At 42.9% G+C, this 13,222-nt stretch overlaps 1 protein-coding gene across 5 annotated transcripts in view; it reads right to left on the bottom strand.

Moving 5' to 3' along the window:
* Window positions 1-13,222, bottom strand: part of LOC141804132 (zinc finger protein 521-like) — a 96,159-nt gene that overhangs the window by 16,210 nt on the left and 66,727 nt on the right. For all 5 annotated transcript variants that reach the window (XM_074688421.1, XM_074688420.1, XM_074688422.1 and 2 more), the window contains one exon: window positions 2,576-2,707. In XM_074688421.1, coding sequence (XP_074544522.1) covers window positions 2,576-2,707 — 132 coding nt within the window. The remainder of the gene's footprint in view (window positions 1-2,575; window positions 2,708-13,222) is intronic.

Genomic DNA, 13,222 nt, shown 5'->3' with positions numbered 1-13,222 from the left:
AAAGTACCAGGCAACACTTAAAATTAAAAGGTACCATGTTTAGGTACCTAAATGCACCCTTGTGACTGTGAGGGAGTGAAAGAGTAGGTGATTTTCCATGCTGGACATGAACACAGCATTGCAAGGTTATATATCTAAGAATAAATCTGCTAAATTGAAAAGAAATCAGATTTTATTATTAAACAAATTGAAAAATTTCACCACATAAACACAAAAAAGTACCAAAAACTGGTACCGTTGAGTACCAGTACCAATTGCCAAGCACCAGGAATTGGTACCACATCGTTTCATATATAAAAGGTATCCATCCCTAGCCATGACTGCTAAATTGTTAAATTAATAAAATTTTCTGACATAATTTTACCACAGCTCTATGAATTAAAACTTTATTTACCACTAATTGGCCGCATCGAGCTGACCCTATGATAAAGATGTTGTTAGACGGCGCAAATAAAATGAATAACTCTATATCAACTCTATAAAGTTATTTTTGACAAGTGTTGTATCAACAAGAAAATTAAAAGAGAATCATTTTAAAGTTGTAGTGATTGCAACAAAAAAGAAGGGACAGATGATTACAGCCGGCGCCGATCGCTGGCACCCATGTTTAACGTTTTGAGGCATATTGACATTGTTTTGTTTTTTTTTTAATCTGGCACTGGGTTATTCTGGCCCTGATGCAGGCATGCTTCTCTGTCTAGTAACCACTCTGTCTGTAGCATTGTCCACAAATGCAGAGCCACTTTTGGAAAATTTTACTCATTTTAGAAAACTTTAGGGTGCTATTTATTTTCTTTTAAGTTTTCATTTAACTTTATAAGGCATGCTGCTGAGCCTGGAAGCAGTTTAACAAACATATGCTTCAAGGTATTTGAATGAAATTAAGTGCTTAGGTTTGTATTATTCAACATTTTGATGCTAATATTTTCACTTTTACTGCCAATGAATATCAGCTCCAAATACTGGTATCAGCGCTGAAAAAAACATATTGGTCTATCTTAAAAAAGTGGATTTTTGAAGCATTTAATATTGTATGTTCTTTCTATATGTGGATATGAAACAAATTTCTTTCGACATGCTTACTGTCTTAGAAGCTGGTTGTGTACATGTTTGAGCGTTTGTATCACTGCAGTTTTTCCCTAGCTACTTCAAATCTATACATATGTCGTAGAATTAATGTTTGTAAAATTGTGCATATAAAGAAAACTTAGCAGACTAACAATACATACTCTGTGTGATGTGTCAAAGCAGCCTCTTTCCTCTACTTTTTGCCAGACTAAACTTGAAGAAATATATTCAAGGACAGCTGTCAGCTAAAGTTCCTCCTCTTCCTTCAGTCTGCCTGTCCCCTGCATCCCCAACAGAGGGAGGCCTTTCAGTCCATCCATACTCTCCACACGGCCTGACTTCCCCACCGCAACTATAGGCCTTCGCCCATCTGTCTGTCTGCTCTGAGACCACTGTCCTGAGGGTGCACTCTGTCTCTCCCTCCTCCCCCCTCCTCATCTTCCTCTCCCCTCCCAGCATCCCTCTCTCTCATGCGCCGTGATCGATATGGACGCGGAGGGAGAGGGGGGACCTGTCTGTCAAAGCCGGCGGTGGAAAATGAAGGCTCAGATGAAGGAGGCATGCTCTGTATATTAAATGCTCAGACCCCTGTGAGGTGCGGAGGGGGGATTCGAGGTGGGGATATATCAATAGGCTTCTGCTAAAAGAGAGATAAGGCCACAACAGCAGTGAGAAGTAGAGGTAGGGAAGAGGAGAGGGAGAGAGGGGAGGATAAGACACTGAGGTGGATGAAGATGTAAAATATGTGAGAAGGGAAATTTACGCATAATGGGAAATGAGAGCTAATGATACTAATAGATGCTATAACTGGAGGAGAGAAAATTTAGTATTTTGGTGATGGGTGGATGAGGGGGGTCCAGAAAGCACAAAAGAAGGAAATGAGCTAAGGACCCAAAAAGTGTGAGGAAGAGTAAAGAGCTGAGAAGGGAGAAAGAGTGAAGAGCTGAAGTTAACGACTTTGCAGATTTCATTATAGAGATAGTTAACCCTGTTGACACTGAAGGAGGGCGCTATCCTCTCAGGAGGAGTCCGGTCCTTCCACCTCCACGCACAGAGACAGATGAGATCATTACAGCTATCAGCACCACTGCCATCCACAATTAGCACATCTCCTCTTCTTTTTCCCCACTCCTCCATCCCCCATCTCCCCTCAGCTCACACCGTCTTCCCCCCTGCTCTCTTTCCTTTTCCCCCCTTCTCACCTCGTGACACTTCTCTGGCCTTGATTTGGAGGCAATTTGACTAAATAAAAAAGCCACATGCAGCAAACTGCTCTCAGCTTTAGCTGACCTGCTTGCTTGACCTTTCCCAACTAATTTAGAACCCATTTGGCTTTTCAGATTAGAAAAAAAGGAGCGAGGAAATGCAAAGCTTTGCATATTGAGAATGTAAATGTCTCTGAAAGTTAGAATAAAAAAAAAACCCAGCCTGACCATATTAATTATATTTCTAACCATCTGATTGGTTGTGAATCCATGATACACAAACACATGCAGAGAATACACACCTGTAAAGCAGACCGGACATTTGAAGGTTCCTCCCATGCCCTCGAAGCTGTGCTCGATGAGGTGGCATTGAAGCTTCGCTGGTGAGTCGAACGACTGACTACAGAGTTTGCATTCATGGTTCAGTCCTTCTTCTGTGAAGAAAAAGCATAAAAAGACAGACAAAAAAAAACATGAGAAGAAGAGTAAACTGAGCATGAATGTCTCATCCTGCCTTTTTTAAAATTTATTTTCTTTTTTTTCAAATGAGGTTCAAATTTAACAAATTTGTGGCAAAGACTCCTGCTGGTGATTTCCATGACTCAGACAGGAAATAATATAACGTGTGATCTGCTCTCATCAGGCATAAATTAGATGACCAGCCGGGTTCCTAATCGCTCAGACGAAGCCTTGCACTTTGAACATGGTGGGCTTCATCTTTTTGATTAGCTTACATGCAAAATAACTTCTTTTTGGCGTCTGCAAATTAAAAATGATTTGAAGGATGTCTTAATGACGGAAACAGTCATTCTCCTGGAGCTGAGTCAGAATGTTTCAGAGAAAGCAGAATAGTCACACTCAGGAAGGGCAGAAGGTTATTTTCTTTCTTAACTCCGCCAAGGAGGTTATGTTTTTGGGAGAGTTCTTCCGTATGTGAACAACATAACTTAAAAACTAACAAACAGATCTTGATGAAATGTTCAGGAAATCTTCAAAATGGGATAAGGAAGAAGTGATAAAATTTTTGAGGTGATCTGGATCACCATCTGGATGCAGGATTTTTTTAAGGATTCTTTATCATTGTGAGATAGGGACATTTTCAACATATGTGTGTATAACTCCACCATAAATGGTCGGATTGGTTTGCAAAACAACGCAAGATAAGGTCACGCTAATTTCTGACAAATGTAAAAGTACAATCCAGATTCTGGCAATATTCTGGATAAAAATATCCAGATATGAAACATGTACTGGATCTTCAAAATTTTCAACACTGTCAGGAAACAAAGTATTTTACAAACTTGCAGACAGTCTGCTGAAAGGGAGTATAACATTAAAGTAGGACTAAAGTGATGCACGACAATCACAATACGCTCTCTGAGTGCTTTTCTAGTTATTACTGCAAGGACAAAGGAAAAATCTGAAATCCAGTTTTAGATCTTTCATGTGAAAGTATCAAATTATTTGCAACCACTGGTTTATTGAGAATAACAAAACAACTCTGTTACCAGTCGCCATAGTACAAGGCACGACAGACTCATGGTTTATATGTTTGGCATTAGAATCCCCTGAATGTCCATTAGGCCACCTCATTTAAGGCACTAATAGCTGAAATAAATGTCCCTCAGACTGAGAACCTGCATGCTCACTATCTGCTGACTCAGACTTTCAGAGAACTGCCCATCTCCTGTGCGTCAATAAAAGGCCTGTATGCTCTGCCATGGGGCTGGACTAGTGCTCTATCAAACTCCTGCCAACCCTGACACTGGGCCAGCGACTGCAAAGGGGGATGTGGTGGATACACTGGGGACTCATCTTAGAGTTTATCCCTAGGTCTCTACAGCCCAGTGCCCAGCACAGAGATACCAGGTAGTGAAGGCACAGATAGACAATGCAGCTAACCTCAGTCTTCTGGGCTCACAGCAGAGGATTTATTAAAGATCTTTTAGGAAAATCAAAAAATGTCTGCTGTAGATAGCGCCATACAAAACAATAGTAACCCATGGTGAACAAGACATTTACTAGAAGCGCCTCTGAAATGACAGGAGCTATTTTCTAAATATGAAGTTAACAAAGATATGAATGTGATGGAAAAGGTTCGTCCATCAAATATTTTGGTTAAATGTTTATTTTCAAACTGCTAAGTGTTGATAGAAAATGAAGTATTTTAAGTTTTTGCACGAAACTGATCTGACTGGTTCTGACAACCCAATGACCCCTGAAATTTCCAGGAGGAGCAAGGAATGGAAACATCTCATGCACTGCCAAAAGAAACAGTAGGAGTGTGTACATGTAGAACTTTACTGTAACACATTACCACATGTTCTTTTACAATCTTTCCTCAATAACATAAACATATGGGATAGTATATCACATATAGAGGTGTCTACAGCACAGAGCAAAAACATCAGCACAACGTTCTGTCCTCATGGCTGTCTCGTTAAAAGGTAAAGCAGTTCATGAAAGCTAAAAGAGGGGAATGAGCTGTTGGGGGCTTCTGCAATAATGCATTTGAAAGATGAGTTATTCTGCAGACTGCATGTGCGTCTCAGTGTAGCAGCAGAGAGACAGGAGGGTGGAGGTGGCACAGGCGCATCCACGCAGCCATGCAAGAAGATCACTGCCCTCTTTGATCACCGTCGCTCGGTTTACTTATGTGTGTGAGAGTGTACACTGAGGTCAAGCTTGCTGCAGGGTTCACAGATCTGTTCTTCTGCCATATGGGCAGCCCTCGTTTGACCCCAGTGCACAACGCTGTCCCTTTGGAGACCTGGTCTGCTTCATTATGCAGATAGCTATGCACCTGCCTGACTGACCTTGTGTGCGTGTATGTGCGTGTTTGTATCTGTGAGCAGGTGCATCAAGGGAACAAATAGCAATGAGATTTTCATACACCATGCTACAAATATGAGAATATGGGAAGTGTATTCTGCTATTTTTTAAGGTTACAAAACCTAGTGAGTTAAAAATTACAACGTGGTGGTCTGTCATCAGCCTGCAAGTGATTTAAAAGACAAAAACGTAACAAAGACTTAGAGCCATTTTACTATAGGGCTAAAATTTCTTACATTCCCAAAAAGGGCTTACAAAGCTTTTCTCAGACTTTGCTAGAATAGGAGTGAATTGTTCTATTGTGTCAGCTGCTTAATAAATATATCATATGTGTTTATAATTGTTTCAATGAGGACAATTAAATATATAGAAGAATACCGTGACATTTTTCATTTCAAGTATATCATGATAGCATTATCTATACTCTGTCATATCTTACTGTATTACATCATATCAGCTTGTATCGTAACAGCTCGTATTTTCTGGAATCTTATTTTCTCGTAGAGTATCGTAATGTATCTTCTCGTAATATTTCTTTTACTTTTGTATCGTATCATTTAATATGGCGTCATGTTATACATTTCATAATGTACTATATCGTATCCTATCGTACCATATGGGACGGTACAGTACCGTATCTTATGTTATCATACCGTATTGTACTGTACCCTTTCATATAGCATTGAATTGTATCACATTGTGTCGTGTTGTATCGTTTACTAGACCAGGGGTGAATCATTCAGTCGCATCCAAGACAAATTTTCTTTTGAGGACAACTGTTACATATCTAGAGGGTTAGACCATACAGTACTCTATCATTTTAATTAGGGCTGTGCAACGATTAAAACTTTTAATTGTAATTAATCGCATGATTTTCCTGATTAATCATAATTAATCGCATTGTGAAAGTGCCATAACATCTGTCATGCAAACACTAAATCAGTACTTGTTATACAGTAATAGTTGAATCACATATATTTACAAAATGTAAATACAAAATTAAAGCTTATTGCCACTGTCAGGGCATTAAAGTGATACTCCGGGATGGAACAAGTTGGGTCCTATCACAAGGTTTAGGGCAGAAATTACCCCTACAGCAGTGTTTTTGTGCAGCAGAAGCCCAGGACGCTCACACCAAACACCCCCTCCCTGCTCCTCTGCTGGTTTCCTCTGCACTCAGATGGGGCCAATTTTTACTTGATTAAAAACACAAATAAACGGACTCCCACCAAAAAACTCTGATATCGGTCTGTATTCACGTTTTATTTAGAGCGCGTTACTTTCACACAAAAACACCGCTAAATGAGGCTCTAGTTCTCATCGTGTCTCTTCGTCCTGGCAGACTACCTACGTTTGTTTATATCTGGCACGCCGTGCGCGCGGACTGATACACTAAGCGGCGAGCTCCTTTAAGTCTTGTGGTGTTTCCCCTCTTCTCCATGCTTGTTTTGATTACTCATCGTGTTTTTCCGCCAATTTCACTTCCGGTTCCACTGTGGTCAGCAACAGACATTTACAAAATAAAAGCATGTGAGCAACATGCACCAATGTGCAATAAAATATTCAACGGCGTTAATAGATTGACGGGTTAACGCGAAAATAACGCGTTAACTTGCTCAGCACTAATTTTAACATATTGTTGTCTGTGTACATTGTTCATTTTTACTGTGTATATGTGTTTAAACACTGCTGGGTAGTAAACTAAGACTTGATTTGACTTCATAGAACCCCAGAAATGGTGTAGATATAACTTAATAAGTACAGAAAGAAATCACAACAGTGGTAATAGAGCATTAAAGGTTTGACTAAGAGTCCATCATGGGTTAATGGTGCTATGTACTGGGGCTGTAATGCAGCCTGTGGAGGGTTGGGTTTGTGCTCAGCGGTGTAACAGGGGTTGAATCAGGCTGGCAGCCTGTTTCTTAGTGAGAGCCAAGGGAGGAAGTCAGCTTGCTCGCCCCTATAGCTGCCTCATTGGGCTGAGGTCACTTCCTGTCATTCCCCCAGCCCTTCTCCAGGGCTGCCCAATCAGCGCGTCCCTGTGTGAGCCCCCACCCCCTCTCTATGCACTGAACAGACTCTGGATATAGTTACAGGGCCACAGGGGACTGTCAGCCCTCTCTCCCTCTCCCTGTCTCCTCAGCTCTCTGTGTCTCTCCCTCTTTCCCTCCTACGACTCAGAGTTTCTGAGTCTCCTGAGTCTCCTGAGTGTTCTCCGCTGCCACCACCCTGTCCCTCTGCACTCCTAAGAAAATCCTTTAGATGAGAACTGCTCCTGTGCCTGCTCCCCTCTAAGCATCCCTGACACCAGCAAAGTAAGCCCATCTGCATATCCACAGGGCCTTGCGTTCCTGTGGCTCATGGTTTATGTATTTCACAGCTCCTTAAAACACAAACGCCTAATATCTCTCCCATGTGGAGGACAGGAGAGGGAGAGGAAAAAACTACTCTCAAAAAGAATGGTCTTTATTTCTCCTTGCTGTTTACTTTTTTATCCGGGCTGGAGTTCATGTGCTGTTGAAGGTTGTTTGGGACACTGGGGCTTACAGGTCTGGTTTGCTTAGGTTTGTGAACTCTTTACGTAACCACGACAAAGCTGCAGCACACTGAATTCTACATATTTAAAGCAGCGCTAAAGGTGTCAGCCAATTTGATTGAGACGTCTTAAGTTTGCTTAGAGTGTAAACGCACTGACGGTGAGCAAAGACTGAAACTGAAGTAACTAAAGGCAGCCTGGCTTTCTGATAATAGTGTGTAGTTAAGTATAACACAGGGCATTTCTTAATTAAAAACTCTCCCTAAGCTTATTCCATCACCCCCCACCACTGCCCCTTACTCCACTTAAACAATTCTGCTGAGGAGCTGTTTGAATTGGAGGGGAATTCAGGATCACTTTTAGCATTTGGCTTTGGAAGAGAAAAATCTGATACTTAGATTTACACTCCTCTCCGGGGGCAAAGTGAATGGTTCTCTGAAGCTCACTCTTTAAGGGACTCATGCTGCTTGTGTCGCCTAAGCAGCACACTACAAACAAATGTTATTAAGGACATCAATCAAAGCACTTCTTATGCTGAAAGTAACGAGTAAACAAGCCGGAGTACAAATTGAGAATATTTAGCGAGGAGGAATGTGTTATTTTGGAAATGCACCAGGTAACGCTGAGAGTCATCATGGCTTGTCCGGTCAAACTAGCAGGTTGATGCAGCTTCTAAACTGCTAAACAAAGCAATAAAACCTGAAAACCTGCTTCAAGTTATATTGTTTATGAGAAATTTCACCCTTTAGCAAGAGTTTGCCTTCCATCGAGCATCTGTTTCCTTACATCCAGCCTGATGTTGGAGTTGTATGCTAATAAAGTGAGCAGATTTGGTTTTTCAGCGGACTCACTGCTGTATATACAACCCACTGCGGGATTGTGGATGGTAGCAGAGTAGACAGCTTCAGGCCTGTAAACAGTAGGTGGGTTTACTTCTCTCTTCTCTCCGCGGGAACTATCCATTAACAGATAATGGGGGGAAAATCAGAGTGATTAAGGCCCAGGGAATTATGGGTGAATACAAATTGACTCCACCTCTGTGTGGTGTGCTCTCTTGAGGTAGAAGCACTGCTTATAAGGAACAAACTCATTTCTGAAGTACTACGAGGCCCATTAAGGCCTGGAGAATGCTGCTGATGGGGGGTGGGAAGGTGGTAGGTGGGAGCGCAAAGGGATGGACTCCCCCTGGACCAAAGCTGATTGGAGAACTGGCGCCTGGGGGGAACATTACTAATATCTATTTCCTGCCTCCCCAGTTTGAGAAGGACAGAGAGAACGAAGTGAAAAATGTAAAAAATTGAAGAACAAGATTTAATCACGGCACCTCGGAAATTTCACCCCATTCTATCAAAGAGTTAATGTATTACACGAACATTGATGGAAATGTGGTCGAGTGCTGGCTAATAAAATCAAAGAGATTGGAAAACTACCACAGCATGAAAAGAGAAGCTTTCTCCAGTTTGCCTGTAGGGAAGTGGGCATGTGAGAGACACACTCTGTGCCTGAAACAGCAAAGTGAGAAGTGAAAGAAAAGCTAAGAGAGGTACCAAAGCCCCCATGTCAGGGTCCTGGGTTTCTGTGCATGCCTGATGCTGTTTTCCAACCTCCGGAGAGACTAAGAGGGTTTGAGGCAAGATTGTTGGCTGCGACATGTCAGTAGTGGTGACGCCCTCGCACAGCAAGAGCAAAGGATTCTGGGGGAACATGTCTCTGGGAGAGTGTCACCTCTGATGCATGGCAGCTCGTTGGAGGTGCTAATCAGAGCAGGGCTAGGCTCATGCTAGGATCAGCCACTCAGCGCCTACATTAACCGCCTCACAGCTCCCCTGGCTACTGGGCCAGAGGTAGAGAAACACCAACTGACAGGTTTTTGTGTCGAGATAAACATGCGTAACGCTTGAATGAATGTTACAAAAGGTTTAGTCGACTAGAACACCTTTTGGAGTTCACAAAACATGGGGCACAAAAGCATAAGGACACTTCTTCTCCGTAAAACAAACACACTGAGCAGACTTTTCCACTTGAGTTATTTGCCAAAAGCCCATGTGCATGTGTTTAGCATTACTCAGGTTTTTTTTTTATTCTGGAGCAGCAAATAAAGAATCTTTTTAAAGTGACTGCTGGAGAATTGATATTAGAGACGTGAGGAGACACACAAAGTGTTGTTATGATCAGTTTTAATTCAGAAACCTCAGGCTAAATGTTTAACCGATACAAAAGAAAAACAAAACGTATCTTTATTGTTTTTTTAAAAGACATGCTGTGCTTCATGGTTTTTGGAGCACTGCTTAAATTGAACATTGTCTGTCATTTTTGGCCCAGCAGCAGCAAACAGTGCTGCGATTTCAAAGAGAATTTACTTTCTATAAATGTCCTTTCACATCCCTGTTGTCCCTTACATCTGATTTATGAAGATTCACAAATAAGTTTGATTTTTTTCAATCCTACAATCATAAGTTTCATCAAAGTAGAAAAGTAGAAAAGTGACTCAAACCACCTATGAGTGAGAAACAGATGCGTACCAGAAAGGCCTGATATGATAAACTACCCAAGACTGTATGATTTGAGCATGATTCCTGATTTAATGCTATATTAAATGTTATATCTCATCCAGCAATCCCACCCAGGGAAGTGGGAGACTTGCTGGTGACACCTGATAAAGCTGGTATTTAGGCAGGATTTAGTGCTACAGAATTCTTTGAAGGATATTCTGTCTGAGCATTACCTGCTATCCTAACAGCCGAAGCACTCTGTGGCTAAAACTCGGTCAAATGAACAGTGTGTAGGTCACAGAGGCAGAGGGAAAAAAGAGAGTGGAGAAAACCACAACAACAAAGGCAAGAGCCGAATACTTGTTAACGAATGATGTGTAGGCGCTGCAGCTGCAGGCAGGTATGGAGGTCCGGTGGGGACAAACAGTGCAGGCTGCTGAGATGGATTGCATGGGAGCGCCAGTCACACAAACACCATTCTGCACTGAAATGCTCTAATTTACTCTTTACATGTCTATTCTAAACTGCTGTGTTTTTTTTCTTCAAAGAAGGAAATAAAGGTCAAGTGGCTACGCCCTGACTTTCTAAGACTCTTGTGTTTAATGAAAGATGCTGTGAAAGTGAGTTAAAAGATAACAAACAAGCAAGGAAACGATAACACAGGAAGAAAAAAGAACTTTCTGTGAGTGAAAGGAGAGACGAAATGAGGTGTGAATCTCTGGAATCTTTTTCACGTCTCAAAAGAGTGAGTGGCCTGAATGTAAAAAGTTAATTACGGGCACATGCCCGGCTTCTTCGCTGGCCTTGCTGTGGTATTGTCAGGCTGAGGTATGTGGCTCTATGGGGTCCGCGGTCCACACAAAGGAGCTGGGAAAGAGAGCGTTGCCGAGAGGCCCCTCGGCTGAGCTCACGGCATGGAACACTGTACAATTAGCCAGCCCCTGCGTTCTGCCGGCTTATAATTATCAGTGCTTGCCTTAATTGACTCCCTTAGCCTGCTGCAGAGGGACCCCCCCCTCCCGTACCCCCTTCCCCCCTGCTCGACGCAGGCCGCCGAGTGCCACGCCGGGCTCTCCAAAGTCATTTAGAAAAGCGCTCATATTTTCGACACAAAAAAGGGGGAACATTTGGTGAGAGAGAATTCATCATCAGGTGTCTAGAGGTTTTCCTTAATAGAAAAGCTGAGTCCCACTGAGCGCGCTCCGTGTAGCGGCCAGCCACGCATGCTCAGGACCAGCAAGCCGCCATTCGCAGCGGGCCATGAGACATTAGCATAATTTTATATAACACAGGCACCCGCACTGGAAATTTAATACATCTCAGCAAATACGAGACAGGCGTTTTGCATAATTTTTTTCTCACTCTCCACCTAGATTCCCTTTCTCTCCATCCTCGCCTCATGTCTCTCTCCTGTCTCGTCTCTGTCTTACCTCTCTCCCTCTCCCTCTCGTTGCCACTCTCCTTTGCCCCCGCCCCCCCTTCACTACACAACCACCCCTCTCTCCTCGCCCCATGGTGCTGCTCTCACTAGGAGAGGGGAAGTTCATTACCTCAGCTAAATCAGAATTAGTCCCTTCATTTTGACGGGGCGAACTTCATTAGAAAGGCCCTTCCTTAATCCAGCAGGGAGAACTGATGAATCTACATGGGGGCAATAATTTGCTTCACACAGCACATTCAGCCACTTCCTCCACACCGTTTCCCCTTCCTTTTTCTGTCTCTATCTGGCTTTATATACTTATGGTTACATTTTTATTAGATCTACAGCAGAAAAAAACGAGGAAGGAAAACACCTGCATATAATTAACTAATGGCAGCAGAAAGGGTGTAAAGAATGAGTTATACTGTTTGGAATGTCCCGTCTCCCCAACAGGCTTCAGGGCCTCTGGAGCAGCCGGAGCGGACTTGGCCAACACTCAAACACAGGCTGAGTGAGTGAGTGAGTTTTACATTTCCATGATTATATGCAATGAGTTCAGATGCACAGTTATTTTCTAGAAAAAAAAAAGTTTACGAAAGAAAATCATGGTTTAAAAAATAGGAATTCTGCTTTTTGCTTTTCCAGCTCTTTAAATCTAAATCCAGCACGACACTTTTTTAAAACAAATCTCTAACAAGACAGCTTTAGCCGTTGTCCAGATCCTCCACAAAGCCAGAGACTGAAGAGATGTGAATCAGGACAGACAGCCCCGCTCTGCCGTACCACAGTGCCTGGTGTCAAACAGATGTGCAGCTTGGCAGCTACGCTCCCCAGAAAACGGAGAACCCACGGATTCCAGGGTGGCGTTGAGATGTGCCGCCCTCCCCCTGCTCTCTCCAGTCCCAACTCCCCCGCACTTCGCCCCTACAGTCTCCCTCCCTCATCACCTCCACACAGGGGTCCTCTGACTGGTAATCTCGTCCCTCGAATGTGAAATCTCCGACAGCGGTGCCCCGCGCCTCTACCCCCCACATCCCTGGCTGATGGGTAAATTGGAATGGCGCACCCTGCTGGCGCCGAGAGCTCTGAACAGACAGCAGTACGCACATGCTGAGGCACCCCTCACACGCTCTGTCTAATATAGTGGACATGCACACTCTCTCCAAGCTGAGATATCCATGCACGGACACACATCCACGCACAGATGTACACATGGGAACAAACACACACACACCCACATACACACAGTCGTACATCAGAAAGGCTTCAGGTGAACCGCATACATTGCCTCATAAGCACACACACACATGGATGCAAGCTAAGTGGTCCATGCATGACTTGTGCGCCATCATCTGCATAAAGATTGAACGTACGATGAATAAACAGATACCAGGAACAGGAGTCAATATATGTTCAAATTTAAATGTGCATCATCTGGAATGGCTCAGCTTGAGTCCTTTGCAGAAACCGCACCTGACTTCTGTTGCCATAGTTTCTATTATGTGAGCAATATAGGGCGGACGAGACATAACAGGAAATCGGCAAACTGCAGAGTAAAAGAGCACATATGCACAGCATGCATAATAAGCATTGTCTACTTGGTGTTTTTCAATAAGACTACAGTAAAATATTATCAAGACGATCACGGTTTCTTTTTTCAGTATGACCA

This window comes from Halichoeres trimaculatus, unplaced genomic scaffold (genome assembly GCF_033239565.1).
Source record: "Halichoeres trimaculatus isolate MK-OKI-2021-1 unplaced genomic scaffold, fHalTri1.1 fHalTri1_scaffold_15, whole genome shotgun sequence".
NCBI classification, from domain to species: Eukaryota; Metazoa; Chordata; class Actinopteri; order Labriformes; family Labridae; genus Halichoeres; species Halichoeres trimaculatus.
This window is presented reverse-complemented; position numbering and strand designations above follow the sequence as displayed.